The 19,642-nt window shown below is 41.5% G+C and overlaps 1 protein-coding gene across 1 annotated transcript in view; it reads left to right on the top strand.

Moving 5' to 3' along the window:
- slc67a1 (solute carrier family 67 member 1) overlaps positions 1-19,642 on the top strand; it is a 116,210-nt gene that overhangs the window by 70,370 nt on the left and 26,198 nt on the right. Inside the window, exon 7 of the mRNA XM_072592067.1 lies at positions 7,228-7,328. Within this exon, the coding sequence (XP_072448168.1) occupies positions 7,228-7,328 (101 nt within the window). The remainder of the gene's footprint in view (positions 1-7,227; positions 7,329-19,642) is intronic.

Genomic DNA, 19,642 nt, shown 5'->3' with positions numbered 1-19,642 from the left:
AGCCACGGATGAGGTGCTAGAAGAACTGGCTAATGTTGCACCACTATTAAAGAAAGACTGTAAGAAAAATCCAGAGAACTATAGACTGGTGAGCCTTACGTCAGTGCTGGGCATGTTGTTGGAGGGAATTCTGAAGGATTTACATGCATTTGGAAAGGCAAAGACTGATTAGGGATATTCAACATGCCTTTGTGTGTCGTAAATAGTGTTCCACTAACTTGATTGAGTTTTTTGAAGAGGTGACAAAGAAGATTGATGAAGACAGAGTGGTTAACACTGTCTATATGGACATCAGCAAAGCATTCAACAAGATTCTGCATGATAGACCAGTTAGTAGGATTAGATCACATGGGACCAAGGGGGAGCTAGCCAATTGGATACAAAATTGGCTTGAAGGTAGGAGACAGAGAGTGGTGGTAGATGTTTGCTTTTCAGACTGGAGGCCTGTGACAAGCAGTGACCATAAGATCAGTGTTGTGACCATTGTGTTTTTGTCACTTATGTAAATTATTTGATATGAGGAGGTAAGTTATTTGGAGGTGTGGTTAGTACATTTACAGCAAACAACAAAATTGGTGGTGTAGTAGACAGTGACGACTATCTCAGAGTACAAAAGGGACGGCACAGTCACTCAGTAGTTAGCACTGCTGCCTCACAGTGCCAGGGACCCAGGTTCAATTCCAGTTTGTAGTGACTGTGCAAGCTCCACACAGACATTCTCCCTGTGTCTGCGTGGGTTTCTTCCAGGTGCTCCGGTTTTCTCCCACAATCCAAAGATGTGCAGATTAGGTGAATTGGCCATGCTAAATTGTCCATAGTGTTTGGGGATGTGTTAGTTAGGGGTAAATGTAGAGTAATAGAGTAGGGGGACGGATTTGGATGGGATACTCTCCAGAGGGTGGGTGTGGACTTGGGCTGCAGGGCCTGTTTCCACACTGTAGGGATTCTAAAAAATCAGACCTTGATCAAATGGACCAAGGACTTGCAGATGGAGTTCAATTTAGATAAGTGTGAGATGTTGCATTTTGGTAATGCAAACCAGGGCAGATCTTATACAGTAAATGGTTGGGTCCTGAGGAGCGTTGTCAAACAAAGAGACCTAGGGGTGCAGATGCATAGTTCCTTGAAAGTGGAGCTGCAGATAGATAAGATGGTGAAGGTGTTTTTCACACTCCCTTTATTGGTCAGTTTATTGAGTATAGGAGTTGGGACATCGTGTTGCACTGTACAAGACATTGATGAGGTCACTTTTAGAATATTGCGTACAATTCTGGTTTCCTTTCTACAGGAAGGATGTCGTTAATCTTGAAGGTGCAGAAAAGATTTACAAGGATGTTGCTGGGACTGGAATGTTTGAGTTATAGGGAGAGGCTGAGGCTGAATAGGTTGGGGTTTTTCCCTGGAGCATCAGAGACTGAGGGGTGACCTTATCGAGCATTACAACATCATGAATATGGATAGGGTGAATAGGCAAGAGGTTTTTCCAAGGAGAAACTAGAAGGCGTAGATTTAAGGTGAGTGGGGAAAGATTTTTAAGAAGACCTTTTGGGGTTACTTTTTCCACAGTGCATGAATAGATCAAGCTGCCAACATTTAAAGGGCATCTGGATGGGTATATAAATAGGAAGGCTTAAAGGGATATGGGCCAAATGCTGGCTAATGGGATGTCTGGTGGGCACAGACAAGTTAGACTAGTTAGGTCTATTTCCATACTGGATGACTCTACAACTCTAAAGTCAACCATTCTGCATCAAATAAACACTTCACCCCAGGAATCAGGTGGATGAGCATTCTGTGAATATGAGTATGAACACCAAACCTGTAGACAGTACAGATGTGGTCCAACTAAGACCATTGTACAACTAGCCTGCCCTATGTTTTTATGCAATTCCCTTGTAATATATTTCAACATTTTATTTGCCTTCTAATCACTTTCTGTACCTGGGTATTCAGCCTGTACCACATAATTCTACAATCTCTCCACTTAAATAAGATATTGTTTTCTGGTCTTCCTGCCAAAGTAGACAGGATCACATACTTCCATGTTATACTCCATCTGCAATTTTATTACTTACTCATTTAACCTATGTTTTGCAGACTCCTTATGTCCTCTTCACAACCTACTCTCCTATTGATAATCATGTCATCAGCAAACTCAGGAACAGTATATACGATCACTTCATCCAAGTCGTTGATATAGATTGTAAATAATTGAGGCCTAGCACTGATTCCTATAGTTGTCTTTCAGTTACATCTTGCCCATCAGAAAGTGATCCATTTATAGGCATTCACCTGTTCCGCTAATCTACCCAAAAGTTTCTCCATGTGAATTTATTACCTGCTACATATTATTTCAGGGATAATGGTGGAAGAGTAGTAAGAGAAGAAAGGTTGTTCACTGGCTGCAGCTGAATAGATAAGACAGGCTATATAAGTTCTCCTCCAAGCATCTCACCATCCTGTCTTGGCAATATAACGCTGTTACTGCAGTGTTGCTTAGGTCAAAATCTTGGAATTCCCTCTCCAATGGCCTTGTAGGTCTACCTGCAGCACATGGACTGCAGCAGTTCAAGAAGGCAGCTCACTACAACCTTTTCAAAGGCAACAGGCAATAAATGTTGCAGACAGGTTGGGAAGGATATAAAGGATTAGTCAACCTTTGTCTAAAACAAAGGTTGACTAAAACAAAGGTTGACTAAAGGTTGGACCACATCTATATTTGTCCATAAGAAGAAATATCTTTTCCACATCTACCCTGTAAAGATTCCTCAGCGTTGTATACCTATCAAACAAGTTGCCGCTTACTTTGTTAAATTCCAGCAGAAGCCTAGCCTGTCTTGCCTTGCTTGATACGACAATCTGCCCATCCCAGGTATTGGTTGGTAAACCTGATATGAACTGCTTTCAATGCATTTACATTCTTCTTTCAACAAGGTGACTAATACTGTACATAATACTTCAGATGTGGTCTCAACAATTTCCTGTGTAACCAAAGCATAACCTCCACACTTTTGTATTCAATTCCCCTCTCAATAATTTATAAACCTTTATTAGTTTTCTTAATTACTTGCTCTACTTGCATGAATCTTTTGTGAGTGATGCAGTAGCATTCCCATAACCTCTGCATTTCAGCTCTCTGCAATCTATCCTTGCTTAAATAATATGCTGCTTCTTTATTTTTCCTGCCAAAATTTATAATTGCATATATGATGCTCTATTTGCCATATTTTTGACCATTGCTTAATATATCTATATATTTTTGTAGCCTCTTTAAGTCCTCTTCACAACTTACTTTCTCATCTATCGATGTTTGTGAAATCAGCAAATTTGGCAACCATACCTTCCATCCCTTTATCTCCGTCATTTATACAAGCTATAAACAATTGTTGGACTGGTATAGATCCTTGTGGCACTCCACATGTTACTTCTTGCCAAGTGAAAAAGATCTATTTGTGCATACTCTCTACTTCCTGTTAATCTTCTATTCATGCTGATATGCTACTCCCTACACAGCAAGCTTTGTTTTAGATTAGATTAGCTTCCCTACAGTATGGAAACAGGCCCTTTGGCCTAACATGTCCACACCGACCTTCCGATGAGTAACCCACCCAGATCCATTCTCTTAGTCTATATTTATTCCTGCCAAAGCACCTAATACAATGGGCAATTGGCCAATTCAGCTGACCTGCACATCTTTGAATTGTGGGAGGAAACCAGAGCACCCAGAGGAAACCCACACAGGGAGAATGTGCAAACTCCACACACACTCATCCAAGGCGGGAATCGGGACGGGGTCCCTGGCGCTGTGAGACAGCAGTGCTAGCCACTGTGCTGCCCACAATTATGTAATCATTTTTAATATATCATTCTGTTGGATGCCTTTTGAAAATCCAAGCACAATACATTCATTAGTTATCCTTTATCCATACTTCCTCTCAATATTCTAATTGAGAAACTAAATGGGATTTCTCCTTCACAATACCATGTTGACTCTGTCTGATTATCTTGAACTTCTTAAGTGCCCTTATGTAATTTCTTTCATAATGGCTACTAACATTTTCCTTATTGAAACTAACTGGCCTGCAGTTCCTTTATTTCTGTATGCCTCACTTTTTTAATAAAGGAGATATAAATACTCTCTTCCCATTTGATGGAAGCTTCCCTGTATCAACGGAATTTTAGTTAATTAAAACCAATGCATCAATTATCTAATTAGCTACTTCCTTTAAGAACCCAGAATATAGTCCATCAGGACCAAGGAATTTGTCAGTCTGTATCTTCAACAAATTACTCAGTATCACTTCTCTGGTGATTGTAATTTCCGAACTTCCTAATTAATAGTGCTCCTTCCTTGTTACTTACATCTTCTATATTAAGACTCAAGCAAAGTACCTATTAATTCATATGCCATTAACTTTCCATACTTACAGGGTCATGGGTTGATTGTTTTTGGAGGAAGGGAATAGTGATTATTTGAAGAAGGAACAGTACCATAAGGAGTTGGAGCATTAATACAAATGGCTGACACTAGAGCTCAGGGTGGAAATTAAACGTTGAAAAGAATAAGATCTATGGAGCAAGAGGTAGGTCTCTGACAAGATGAGCTCGGACAATAAGGGGCAATATAAAGGGAAGAGAAATTAATCAGCCAGAGTTTTCAGGTCTGATCATTATCTTGACTCCTGGACTTAGGTGAATGATAAGTGAAGGCAAGATCAGGTCTATGCTGGGCAATAGCACTTCTAACAATCACAATAGATGCTCATACAGAGAGGATTGCACTTGCATGAGGTAACTAGAGCACTCCTATGGCTAAACAATCAGCAATAGAGCACAGAAAACATTAGAAAATGAAACAAAATGTCAAGCAGTTTAGAGTTTCTTTTTCTGTCTTCAGTCTGGTTAGAAAATGTCCTTTACAAATTCTCTGTAACATGAGTGCAATCATATACATTGACTTGGTTGATTTCAGAATAATCCCTTTAAAATGGCTGGAAATAACCGCCTTGAAATTAATTATTCTTGTCACTTCCATGGATCTTGGTTTGTTTGCACCAATTGTGATTGAGTAGCAATGTCACTGCAATATCTCGACATAGGCACAATATATTTACTGATTACTACATCCCAAAGGATTAGTAGAATCTTCAGTTATCTACTCTACTATCCCATGTTGATTTGCCTCCCCCTTTTACTCTTCCACTTCTCTTTCGCTCTTATAACCCCCAAAATGGCCATTCACTAGAGTGAGTCTAAACACTGAGTATTGACAGAGTCTTCCACTGAGGAGACCATTGCAGCTGAGTCCATAGCTGTCTTCCCTAACATATGTGCACTTTGTGAAAGGCTTCACTGGATGTGATCAGGAGCAGAAACTGTGGCTAATACTTACACTGGCCAAGGAGCACATGGTCAAATATCTGATACGTTGTACTAATTTATCATGCTTCAGTCAACTAACTAACTGATCCTAAGATCTTTTAGTTTTAATGATTCTGCTGGACTGAAAGGCAGGACAAAGAAGTTCTCCAATTTTACAGCATTTTCTAGTTAAATACCTGGTGCTCCTCTAATAAATGACGACAGCACTTATTGTTATCTACTTAGAGATTTTTAAAAAAATGAAACCAAACAAAACTGCAAAGGTCATTCTTTTGGCCACTCATCTGTTTGTGAATAGTGTAGATTCTCCATCTTAAATGTCTCCCAGTGGACTTTTCTCATCCTCAAATTTTAATACTACAATGTGAATTCTTCTTTACATAAATCTGTTGGTAAATTAGTGATAAATTATTTTGATGGTCTGAGCAAAATGCAACTGTGTAGTTGTCGCAGCTGAAAAATGTGTTGCTGGAAAAGCACAGCAGGTCAGGCAGCATCCAAGGAGCAGGAGAATCAATGTTTCGGGCATAAGCCCTTCTTTAGGAATGAGGAAGGTGTGCCAAGCAGGCTAAGATAAAAGGTAGGGAGGAGGGACTTGGGGGAGGGGTGTTGGGAATGTGATAGGTGGAAGGAGGTTAAGGTGAGGGTGATAGGCCGGAGAGGGGGTGGGGGCGGAGAGGTCAGGAAGAAGATTGCAGGTCAAGAAGGCGGTGCTGAGTCCGAGGGTTGGGACTGAGATAAGGTGGGGGGGAGGGGAAATGAGGAAGCTGGAGAAATCTGCATTCATCCCTTGTGATTGGAGGGTTCCTAGGCGGAAGATGAGGTGCTCTTCCTCCAGACGTGGTGTTGCCATGGTCTGGCGATGGAGGAGGCCAAGGACCTGCATGTCCTTGGCGTAGTGGGAGGGGAAGTTAAAGTGTTCAGCCACAGGGCGGTTGGGTTGGTTGGTGCGGGTGTCCCAGAGGTGTTCTCTGAAACGTTCCACAAGTAGGTGGCCTGTCTCCCCAATGTAGAGCCTCCCACTCCGCCAAGGACATGCAAGTCCTTGGCCTCCTCCATAGCCAGACCATGGCAACACCACGCCTGGAGGAAGAGCGCCTCATCTTCCGCCTAGGAACCCTCCAAACCACAAGGGATGAATGCAGATTTGTCCCAGCTGGGTTTCCTCTGGGTGCTCCAGTTTCCTCCCACAGTCCAAAGATGTGCAGGTCAGGTGAATTGGCCATGCTAAATTGCCCGTAGTGTTAGGTAAGGGGTAAATGTAGGGGTATGGGTGGGTGGCGGATCAGTGTGGACTTGTTGGGCCGAAGGGCCTGTTTCCACACTGTAAGTCTAATCTAAAAAAAAATCTAATCTTCCTCATTTCCCCTCCCCCCCACCTTATCTCAGTCCCAACCCTCGGACTCAGCACCGCCTTCTTGACCTGCAATCTTCTTCCTGACCTCTCCGCCCCCACCCCCTCTCCGGCCTATCACCCTCACCTTAACCTCCTTCCACCTATCACATTCCCAACACCCCTCCCCCATGTCCCTCCTCCCTACCTTTTATCTTAGCCTGCTTGGCACACCTTCCTCATTCCTAAAGAAGGGCTTATGCCCGAAACATTGATTCTCCTGCTCCTTGGATGCTGCCTGACCTGCTACGCTTTTCCAGCAACACATTTTTCAGTTCTGATCTCCAGCATCTGCAGTCCTCACTTTCTCCTGTGTAGTTGTCTCATAAGACCAAAGCCCTTTGAAAACATATTTATATTAAAACTCGTGCTCAAAACTTTAGTCTCTTTTTTGTTTTCCTTTTGAAAGGCATTGAGACCTTACATGATTTGGTTTTTATATTCTGTTGCAGGAGTCTTCCAGAGTATGTTTTCAGTTGTTGCTATGGACTATTTCAAATTACAGGCGGAGCACAATGGCTACCTCATGGCTTACATTGGTGTATTGCAAATGGTAAGGGATGTTCTGATATTCTTTCCAGCTGTATCTGAACAATTCAATGTGAAATTATTATTAATTGAAAGTTTTCAGATTAATGTTCTTCTTATAAACTCCTTTTCATCCATGTATACACAAGAAAATTGGATTGCAACATGCCGTTCCCATTCAGAGTTCCATTTGCAATGTCTATTGGTTAACTTGCATTGAAAGGTTTTAATGATAACCAAACCAGGTTTATGTATCAACATTCCACTCATTGACTAAGTGCAATGACCCAATTGCCAAAGATATCCAAGATTGCCATACAGTGGTGCATTAACTTATATAGAATAAATTGTTAAATAAATTTAGATACTATGTAATAAACAGTTGAAGTTCTCATGATTACAGCAAACATTGACAGAGAGTCATAGAGATGTACAGCACAGAAACAGACCCGTCAGTCCAACTCGTCCGTGCTGACCAGATATCCTGACCTAATCTCGTCTATTTGCCAGCACTTGGCTCATATGCCTCTAAACCGTTCCTAATCATATACCCATCCAGATGCCTTTTAAATGCTGTAATTATACCAGCCTCCACCACTTCCTCTGGCAGCTCATTCCAGACATGCACCACCCTCTTCATGAAAAGGTTGCCCCTTTTATATCTTTCCCTTCTCACCCTAAACCTATGCCCTCTAGTTCTGGACTCCATCCCCCACCCCAGGGAAAATACCTTGTCTATTTATCCTATCCATGCCCCTAATGATTGTATAAACTTCTATTCAGTCACTCCCTCAGCCTACGATGCTCCAGGGAAAACAGCCCCAGCCTTTTCAGCCCCTCCCCATGGTGTAAATCCTCCAACCCTGGCAACATTCAAGTAAATCATTTCTGAACTCTTCCAAGTTTCACAACATCCTACCAATAGGAAGAAGTACAGAATTGCATGCAATATTGCAAAGGTGACCTAACCAACGTTCTGCACAGCTGTAACATGACTTCCCAACTCCTATACACAATGCTTTGATCAATAAAGGAAAGCATTTCTAACACCTTCTTCACTGTCCTATCAACCTGCAACTCTACTTTCAAAGAACTATGACACTCCTCAGGACCTTACCATTAAATGTATAAATCCTGTCCTGATTTGCCTTTCCAAAGTGCAGTGTCTTGCATTTATTTAAACTAAACTCCATCTGTCACTCCTCAGCTCATCTGATCAAGATCCCATTGTACTCTGAACTAACCTTCTTCACCATCCATTACACCTCCAATTTTGGTGTCATCTGCAAACGTAATCATGATACCTCCTATGTTCACATCCAAATCATTTATATAAATGACAGGAAGCAGTGGAGCCTGAGCCGACTCTTGTGGCACACCACTGGTTTCAAACAATCAGTCAACAGGAACCAGATTACCTTAAGAGAGAACGTAAGCTTAGGAATCACACAACTGAGTTTTACATAGTTAAAAATCACACAATACCAGGTTATAGTCCAACAGGTTTATTTGGAAGCACTAGCTTTCAGAGCACTACTCCTTCAGCTAGTGCTTCCAAATAAACTTGTTGGACTATAACCTGGTGTTGTGTGGTTTGTTAACTTTGTACACCCCAGTCCAACACCACCACCTCCAAATCATGACTTCTACATAGTAACAGTGAAACAAAACATTCTGCTCAGTATTTAGAGATTATAGAGTGGGCTGTGTAAGATTTCATCTTACTAAGACTCTATGTTCAAAGTATCAGTGGTAACCTATCAGATTTTATTTGTTGGCATGAGCACAGGATTATGTCTTCCTCTACAATGCTCTTGCTTTACTTGCAAAGAACACAAGTAGCAATTCATTTGGATCAATTTCCCTGAACACTTCCTATGTCTATAAAGTGAGTAAATGGGACCTTAATCTGTAGGTCTTTGTCTTTTTAACACTAAGAGGGATATCCACAATTCTCCTTAGAGGGATAGCAGAGCCTGACCTGTAGGAGAAATAGAAACAAACTGGAAAGGATTATCTCAGCTCGCTGGATGTACCAGCACAAGGCACCCAGAAAGTGTGGCTTTGTGGATTGCCCAGGACTCCTGATAAGTGTTTAATGTGAGGGTACAGCCCCGAAACATTCCAGGATCAATTTCAATCTTTGTTGAAACCAATCTCAGTAAGGTAGCACTGGCATTGCTGCAACTGTTCCCAACATGTATTGGAGAAAAGTGAATCAAGTTTCTTATTGAAGATCCTGCAGGAGTGCATTTGAATGCTTTTATATCATGGGTAAGGACGGTTTCAGTCCAATGTTTCTTGACATTTCTAGTTCTCACCGCAACCATTCTTGTCTCATTGAATGAGGCTGGCACATTAGGACTAAATTATGTTAGTTTTATGTCCCTGATTCACATGCACTAGGAATGGTTGTTAGATTGCCCAAGGACATTTCACAGACATTTTTAACCAAAAGAGAGAAAGGAGTCTTTTATTCTATCAATGGGGTTGAATTCAGGTCAAAGAATTGGAGCGGTAGTGTTGTAACAGAATAAGCATGTTAGAGTTTACTGTTGGGTGAACTGTTCATTCTACTGTATGATACCACCCACAGTGGAATTGACCCTGTACTAATTTCCTTTTTGGGGAGGATGTATTTAACTGTGTCATTCTATGGTTTTATATCTGATGTTGACTGTAATTTGGAATTTTTGTGTGTGTGTGTGTACGTGTGTGTACGCACAGACATGTCTATTTCATACAAAATGTAATTTATAATTTGATGTGCCAATATTCTTAATTTTAGGCTGTGTATGTGGAGGTGGTTGTGGTTTTAAGAGAGAATTCATTCTTTGTTCGTTCTTTTTCATCTCTGCCTATGTGATGTCTTGCTATGTGCAAATTTGCTGCTACATGTTTTATCTAGTAACAGTAACTACACTTCATTAGTGTTTCATGGGCTGTAAATCACTTTGGGACAACCTCCTGTTGTGAAAGGCACCACGGAAGTGCAAGTCTTTTCTTTCTCTCGCTTTCTTTTCAGCTTCACTCTCAGCTATTTTCAGCTGAGGCACTGTAAATAGCTTATACCACAGAAATCTCACATTCCTGAGAAGTCACCATTCTGAAGACAGATCAAAATCTTTGAGTTCTACCAAGGAATTTCAGGAATTTAATTGTGATATAGTGTTAGGGAGCATCCACACCCCAAAACTAGCAGTCACCCCAGCAACTTGCATTTGTTGGCTACCTTTAAGTTGGTTAAACATTCCAATTTGCTTCACAGGAATGTTAGCAAACAAAATATGCTTGCTGATCAATTAAAGAAATATTAGAACCGATGACCAATAATACTACTACCATTATGTCCATCATCTATGCTGTGAAATCTGTTACTTATTATCTGTGCAAACTGGCCTTGTAATCTAATGCTTTTAGTCTTGGTATCATTTTCGTGAAGTTGCGAAGCATCCATACAATGATCAGTGGATCATTCCTCAGGTAAAGTGCCTAGACTAAACTTAGTACTTTAGATGGGGTTAAACCAAAGCTCTATGCAACTGTAAAATGAAGCTAGCTTTCTTATTTCCCAGCCGCCTTGCTCCACTGCCATCCTGACTCTGAATTATGCCCCACTAATAGATTTTCAGTTGAAGGAAACAAATGGCTTTGGAATTGCTCCTCCATCCTGCAGTATTGTGAACTGTGTTACCTCTTTCCCTTTAATTCTTTAGGCACTCGCATCATTGATCCCTCAAAAAGAAACAAAATATTGCAGATGCTGGAAATGAGAAATGAAAACAAAAAATGCTAGAGAAACTCAGCAGTCTGGCAGGAGCTGTGGAGAGAGAAGCAGTGTTACCATTTTAAGTCCAAAAACTTTTCATCGTAACAGAAGGGGGCTGGAAAATAATTTTTTAAATGGCTGTTGACAATCTAAGAAGGGAACGAGTGGAATAGATAGTGACAATGTCTAAAACGAAAGAAAAGGAGAGCGATAATGATGCTAAGGGAGAGATTTTGAATAGACTTGAATAGTAAGCTTGAATACGAGAATGTGGGCGGCACGGTGGCACAGTGGTTAGCACTGCTGCCTCACAGCGCCTGAGACCCGGGTTCAATTCCCGCCTCAGGCGACTGACTGTGTGGAGTTTGCACGTCCTCCCCGTGTCTGCGTGGGTTTCCTCCGGGTGCTCCGGTTTCCTCCCACAGTCCAAAGATGTGCAGGCCAGGTGAATTGGCCACGCTAAATTGCCCATAGTGTTAGGTAAGGGGTAGATGTAGGGGTATGGGTGGGTTACGCTTCGGCGGGGCGGTGTGGACTTGTTGGGCCGAAGGGCCTGTTTCCACACTGTAAGTAATCTAATCTAATCTAATCTAATCTAGTTCAGCTCGGCTGAGACCAAAATCAGCAAAACACAAACAAGTACAGTGGTGGGGAGGAGTGTAATCAAAATTAGGGCAGCATTCATAATCTGAGATTGTTGAACTTATTATCTAGTTCAGAATGAGATACTGTTCCTTTAGCTTGTGTTGAGTTTCACTGGAACACTGCAGTAGGCCTAGCTCACAATGTTGCTGTGAAACCAAGATTGTTTATTGAAATGTCAAGCTACCCAAAGGTCACTGTAATTCCTACAACAGAGTTGGGGTGTTCCACAAAGTGGTTGCCCAGTCTGTATGTTGTCTCGCCAAAATAAAGGACTAAGCATTGAAGTAAATTGCTGCTTCACCCTATAGGAGTGTTAACTCTTTCGTTTTCCACACATGCTGCCAGACCTGCTATAGTTTCTCCAGCATTTTCTGTTTTTACTTTGTGATTTCCTCGGTGTGTAATGTGCTTTGGAATGCTCTGATACGTGAATTTTCCGCATTAAACTCTTCCTAGATCTATGTCTGTGGCAACCTCGGACTCTTGTACTGTAGTTTGTTGATGTTTTTGTCTCCTGGCTCTCCTGCTATCTCCAGACTCTGCTGTTGGCCTCCATTGCCTAAGCTCCTCTGTTACACTAGCCTGCCTGAAACACTGCAGACGAATCAGTTTCCATTAGACTTCAGTGTAGACTCTGTATTTTTGACCCCCATGCTGATTTCAGGCATACTGTCTTGCAGTCAGTTGAAACTTCCTTGTAGCTAATGTTTTCATGTTTGCTTAACAATATGCTTCATGTTTCTAAGTACAGTAGCTCCCCCCCCCCCCATACCCACGGGGGTACGTTCCAAGATCTACTGCGGAAGTCTGATACTGCGGTTAGGAGTGAACCCATTCATTTAAATGGAAAATGTTCCTTTCCAGCAGCCTCTGGTCCCTGGCTCTGGAAGGTTCCCTATAATATGTTTGGGCCGCGGTAACTGAAACCATGGAAAACTATTCCATGGATTCAGGGGTTGCCCTGTACATCCAACTAAAGGATGGTAGGGATAGTGATATGATGAAGTAGGTAAAAATGCAAGACTTAGTACTGCTGTCTCTTCAAATGTTAAGTGAAAATGTGGGACATAATTGAAAAATTGAATACGATATTTAGTTTTATATTCATAAAGGATAAGAATGGAACAGGAAGATGCTGTAAGTGTTTTTTAAGCACTTCAATGGAATTGCAGTACTTGACTGACACTTTGAGGAATCTGGTAGCACTGGTAACAGCATCCTGAGGTGATACGTGTCTTGTTTGGCACCACCGTAGCGAGAAAACCAGGAATTTGGGAAAAATTGAATTTGGGAAAACTAGGTTGGGTTGAAGGTAGGATAGTATACAGTGTTATCATTCTACAAAGGATTGGTTGCTTTGGCATCACATACTTTATTAAAAATCACACAACACCAGGTTATAGTGAAATAGCTTTATTTGGAATCACAAGCTTTCGAAGCACTGCTCCTTCTGGATGTAAGTTTGCTCACTGAGCTGGAAGGTTCGTTTTCAGAAGTTTCATCATCATACTAGGTAACGTCATCAGTGAGTCTCTGGATGAAGCACTGGTGGTATGGCCTGCTTTCCATCTATGTGTGTAAGTTTCCTTGGTTTGGTGATGTCATTTCGTGTGGTGATGTTTGTTATTAGAGTTCCAGTTGGAATGCCATGCTTCTAGGAATTCTTGCATGTGTCTCCCTTTGAACAAACATGTCCAGAAACCCTAGCCACTCTCCCATACATCAAAGACATCTCGGAAATGACTGCCAGACTACTCTGACCTCATTGCATCATGGTAGCCCACAAACCCACCAACACACTAAAATAGTAGCTAATGAACTTGAAAGATCCTGTAACCAACAACAAGCAAAACTAATGTCATTTACAAAATACCTTGCAAGAACTGTAACAAACATTATATTGGACAAACAGGTAGAAAACTAGCCACCAGGATACATGAACATCAACTAGCCATAAAAGGACATGAACCACTCTCACTAGTATATTTAGGTACAGAGGAGGAAGGACATCACTTCGGTTGGGACAACTCATCCAGTCTAGGACAAGCAAAACAGAGAGACACACGAGAATTCCTAGTAGCATGGCATTCCAACCGGAATTCTATCAACAAACATATTGACTTGGATCCCATTTACCACCCCCTGAGAAAAAGAACAGGAAATGACATCACCAACCCAAGAAACCTAAACACACAAATAGAAAGTGGGCCATATGACCAGTGTTTTATCTGGAGGCTCACTGATGATGTTACCTAGTATGGTGACGAAATGTCTGAAAACGAACCTTCCAGCTCAGTGAGCAAACCTACATTCAGAATCTCAACCTGAGCTACAAAACATCTCAAAACTCATTCCTCCTTCATCAGGTAGCTAGTGGGACAGGATCATAGGACACAGAATTTATAGTAAAAGATCAAAGTGACATACAACTGATGAAAATGAATTGAATAAACCTAGATTGTTGTTAAGTCTTTAATCACCTAGAATGGGGGTGTAGGTTCAATTGATTAATATGTAAATCTCAGAAGTTCCAGATTTACCAGGTAAATTCAGTCTGTGCCACACAATGTAGAATCTTGTATATTTTGAATCTATTTTTCATAGCTCACTCAATTCCTGGAAAATAAGTAATCTTCCAGCACAGATGAAGAATGTGGTTAAAAATCCAGATTAGTTAAGGGAAAAACTTTCTGGAAAGTGATGAATACCAGCTCAAGAGGCGGCCATTTGGCTGTCACTTATATTGATCAGAGCAAAGTGGTGATCTCTGACACAGCCAGAATATGCAAGTCTTTTGTACAAGACAACTGAATGCTAATCATCAGCTTCAGCTGAATCAGTTGTGTTGCTCTGTTGTCTGCATTATCAGACAAACCTCAGGATGCTGTGAGAAATAATGAACATGTCCCAGTGATTATGGTCAAAAATGAAACGCTAGCACTCTAGTTTCTTGCTGTCACTTCAGTGGAGCAGTTTGCAAGATTATGGATACTCCCAATGAATCAGGGCCACACCTCCTTTCTACTTAAAATATTAGTGCTGTTGGAGACAACTAATACCCAGTCACATAACTATCTATGAGGAATTAATTGGCATTAAGGATTTATGTGTGCTGCTTTGTTCTGGCTTATTGCTGTCATATTTAGGCGTGTTACACTATTTTTGAGTTGCTCCAGGGTTAAGGTGTTCTTGATGACCATCTTAAGGTAAATTACTAAGTGCTCCACCCTAATATTAAGGGTCACTGCAGGGCACAAAAACAGCAATCTGGTTTCCTGTGAATTGGTGTCAGTGAAATACTAGTAAGTGATGTATCCAGGGCTTTTATGCTAAATCTTTATTGGATGCCTTTTTTACCTTCTCTCCTTTTTACCTGAAGCTGAAGATTTACTTTGGATACAATTATTACAAATTATTACAAATTATTTGGCCACCAACTTGTGTTATGTCCAACTGATATTTTCACACTTGCATTTAAAACCTGTTTACCAATATGTCCTTGATTGTATGATCGTGCATGGTCATTTCTCCACCTCACTCTGTAGGACTGGTCTCATTAAAAAGCATTGTAGCCATAATTCATTGAGCAACACTGACTGTGTAGTAGGAAGATGAAGTATAGATTAAATTAAGATAGGCCAATATTTAGCATTTACTCAGTATGTATCTTAAATAAAGCCAGGGAGATGGAGTCTCATCCTAATGAAAAGTGGTGCTCGTCTTAAGAAAAATCTGTGCTGTATACCAAAGTATACCATTTTTATTTTTTTTTAGAAATCCATGACAAAATCTTTGGGGAAACTTCTTAAGTATTCCTGTATCAGGATGGTTCAAGTGTTTCCCTTTAGTTCTGTGTGTAAAGACAGTATTACATGCTGTAATGTTTTATAAAGCCCAGAGGGTCCATGCTCTCTCTTGGTCTGTCCTAAGGTAACTGATTGTTCAAGAAAAAGTAGGGGTGTCACAATTCGCTTTAGGTTAGAGAGGAAGAGAAACATCAGCCAATGTTCCTACCCTCACTGGCTTACTTGTGACTTAAAAGTGCACCTGTCAGGTCATTGGAGGAGGACATGTTGTAATTAGCTGTATTAGCCCTAAGGTTGATAGGAGTTTTACCACATGCTGTCAAGGCTCTCACTTGAGGAATGAATGATATGCTGGAGGCATATTGCCTCAGTAAGCCATATTGCCTTTAGGGAAATACAAGAAAAACAATTAGAAAAATTCATCAGCTATACTTCCATTCCCATGCAACATTTTTCTTCTTCACTGATTGTCTCTCAGATAAAATATCTGTCATTGCTTAATGTGCATGCAAATGTGACTCATCCTTTACTAACGTATGACCTTTCTGTTATTGCATATTTTCTGTGTGACACAAAGAAGATTTCTGATTTGATTATGTAGTTCTGTGATTTCATGAGGTTGCATTTGTATGTAGGTCCAGATAGTACTATGCATCATTGTCCAACAGTATACACTCAAACAGTATATCTCATTTTTTTATCTAGAGAAAATGCTGGAAATAAACAGTAGGTTGATCAGCACCTGAAATCAGAAGGATTGGCTATCAATTTGTATTTAGATATTTTCTTTGAAATGTTCTGATGAAGCATTTCTATTCATTAGGAGGCAATGTCACAGTGGTAATTCTCAATGTTCATGGGTTATGTCCAACCATGATGAAAGGTGAAATTTGAATTCAATAAATAAAAACCAGAATTTAAAAACTAGCCTAAATAGTGGCCATGTAACCACTAACCGTTTTTGCAAAAGTCCAACTAGTTCACAAATGTTCTTTGGCGAAGGAAATCTGCTTTCTTTGTGATTTAGCCCACTTATGACTCCAGACCCACAATGTGGTTGACTTTTCACTGCCTCTGAACATTTAGGGATGGGCAATAAGAAATTAAAAACAACAACTGCTGGTGATCACAGTGGATCAGACAGCATCCATGGAAAGAGAGCAAGCTAATGTTTTGAGTCTAGATGACTCTTCATCAGAACTGAAGTGTGGAGGGGGCAGCATTTATGATGTAGTTGGATGGGGGAGTGTTGTGGGGTGGTAGGAGTTTAGTGTGCTGGGGGAGAAATGTTGTCGATAGTTCAGATTAAGTGATTGAAATGTGAGAATGGCAGAACAGTGGCATGTCTAACTGCCAGAAGAGCAGACAGTCCCTCTGCGGTATGAGGAGGACAGAGAATGGTGACATAGAATGTAACAAGTAAAGCTAAAAGAAAGGGAAGAAATGGGAGTTGGTTCACAATATGAAGGTGTTGAACTTGATATTAAGTTCAGATGGCTGTAAAGTGCCTAGTCTGAAGATGAGATGTTACTCCTCCAGCTTGTGCTGTGATTCACTGAAACACTGCAGCGTGCCAAGGACAGACAAGTAAGCAAGCGAGGAGGACGCTGTTTTAAAATGACCAGCATGGGAAGGTTGGGATCATGCTTGTGTACAGAGTGGAGGTGTTCTTCCAAATATTCACTTAGACTGCGTTTGGTTTCTCCAATATTGAGTAGGCCACATTGAGTGTTGGAATACAATACGTAAGATTGGAAGAGGAGTTTAATTTAGATAAATGTGAGGTGTTAATTTTGGGAAAGCAAATCTTAGCAGGACTTATACACTTAATGGTAAGCCCTAAGGGGTGTTGCTGAACAAAGATCCTGGAGTGCAGGTTCAAAGCTCCTTGAAAGTAGAGTCGCAGGTAGGTAGGATAGTGAAGAAGGCATTTGGTATGTTTTCCTTTATTGGTCAGAGTATTGAGTACAAGAGGTGGGAGGTCATGCTGTGGCTATACAGGACATTGGTTAGCCCTCTTTTGGAATATTGCATACAATTCTGGTCTCCTTCCTGTTGGAAGAAATTTTGTGAAACTTGGAAGGGTTCAGCAAAGATTTATAAGGATGTTTCTAGGGTTGGAGGATTTGAGCTATAGGGAGAGGTTAAATAGGCTGGGGCTGTTTTCCTTGAAGCGTCTGAGGCTGAGGAGTGACCTTACAGAACTTCGTAAAATCATGAGGTGCATTGATAAGATGAATAGACAAGGTCTGTGGGAGTCCAGAACTAAAGGGAATAGGTTCAGGGTGAGAGGGGAAGAACATAAAAGAGAACTAAGGAGCAACTTTTCACGCAGAGGGTGGTGCGTGTGTTGAAAGGGCTTCCAGAGGAAGTGGTGGAGGCTGGTATAATTGCAACATTTAAAAGGCATCTGGATGGGTATATGAATAGGAGGGGTTTGGAGGGATATGGGCCAGGTGCTGGCAATTGGGACTAGATTGGGTTGGGATATCTGGTCAGCATGGACGTGTTGGATGGAAGGGTTTGTTTCCATGCTGTATAGCTCCATGACTCTATGACTCTGTGAAATGCCCTTTCACCTGGAAAGGCTGTTTAGGCCCTTGGATGGTGAACAATGTTTTTGTTGCACCTTCTGTGGTTATATGGGAAGCTGCCATGGGAGGAGGAATTGGCGTAGTAGTTGATAAATGGACTAAGGTGATAGATTGGATACCATTGAGGGTCCTGTAACCACAATGGGCAGGAAACCACAGTTATGAAAGAAGCAAGTCACGTCAGTAGCGCTGTTTTGGAACATCCATTGGAACAGATGTGACGTAGGTGAAGGAACTGGTAGAATGGGATGGAGTCCTACATCCAATCTATCATCCATGTTTCCACTCTTGCCCCTTCATCACTCTCAACAGCATGAGCGGGTCCACCTGTCCTTTTTCATCCCACCAGCCTCCACGTTCAAAGGATCATTGTCTGCCATTTCAGACAACTCCAGCAGAATGTGACCACCAAACACAACTTCCCCTCACTCCCCCTGTCTGCATTTCATAGGGATTGTTCCCTCCGGGACATCCTAGTCTATTCATCGACCACCAACACCACTTCCTTTCCCACGCCACCTTCTCATGTAACTGCAGAAAGTGCAACAACTGCCTGTTCACCTTCTCCCTGCCCACAATCCAAGGGCCTAAACCGTCTTTCCAGGTGAAACAGCATTTCACCTGTCCCTTCTCCAATCTTGTGTCCTCGGTGTGCTGCAGTGTTCCAGTGAATCAAGGCGCAAACTGGAGGAGCAACATCTCATCTTCAGACCCAGGTACTTTACTGCTGTCTGGACTTAATATTAAGTTCAACACCTTCATGTGTGACCAAATTCCCACTTCTTCCCTTTCTTTGAGCTTTACTTGTAACATTCTCGGTCACCATGTCCTCTCTCCTCTCCCCTCACTCCAGTGGGACTGTCTGTTCTTTCAAGTCTAGCAGTTAGACACACCATTGTTCTGCCATTTTCCGATCACTTAATCTGCTCCATCAACATAATGTCATAGAACCATAGACTTGTACAGCATGGAAACAGACTCTTAGGTCCAACCCGTCCCCTGCTGAATGATGTCCCAACCCAATATAGTCCCACCTGACAGTACCTGGCCCATATCCCTCCAAACCCCTCCTATTCATATACCTATCCAGTTGCCTTTTAAATGTTGCAATTATACCAGCTTCCACCACTACCTCTGGCAGCTCATTCCATACACATACCACCCTCTGCGTGAAAAAGTTGACCCTTAGGTCTCTTTTATATCTTTTGCCTCCCACTCTTCACCTATGCCCTCTAGTTCTGGACTCTCCCACCCCAGGGAAGCGACTGTGTCTATTTATCCTTTCCATGCCCCCCCACGATTTTATAAACCTCAATGAAGTCACCCCTCAGCCTCCGATGCTCCAGGGAAAACAGCCCGAGCCTATTCAACCTCTCTCTGTAGCTCAAATCCTCTAACCCTGGCAACCTCCTTGTAAATCTTTTCTGAATCTTTTCGTGTTTCACAACATCTTTCTGATAGTAAGGAGACTAGAATTGCATGCAATATTCCAACAGTAGCCTAACCAACAGCCACAACATGACCT

Source organism: Chiloscyllium punctatum, chromosome 22, assembly GCF_047496795.1.
Source record: "Chiloscyllium punctatum isolate Juve2018m chromosome 22, sChiPun1.3, whole genome shotgun sequence".
Classification (NCBI taxonomy): Eukaryota; Metazoa; Chordata; class Chondrichthyes; order Orectolobiformes; family Hemiscylliidae; genus Chiloscyllium; species Chiloscyllium punctatum.
Note: the sequence above shows the minus strand (reverse complement) of the source record. Positions and strands in the feature narration are given on the sequence as shown.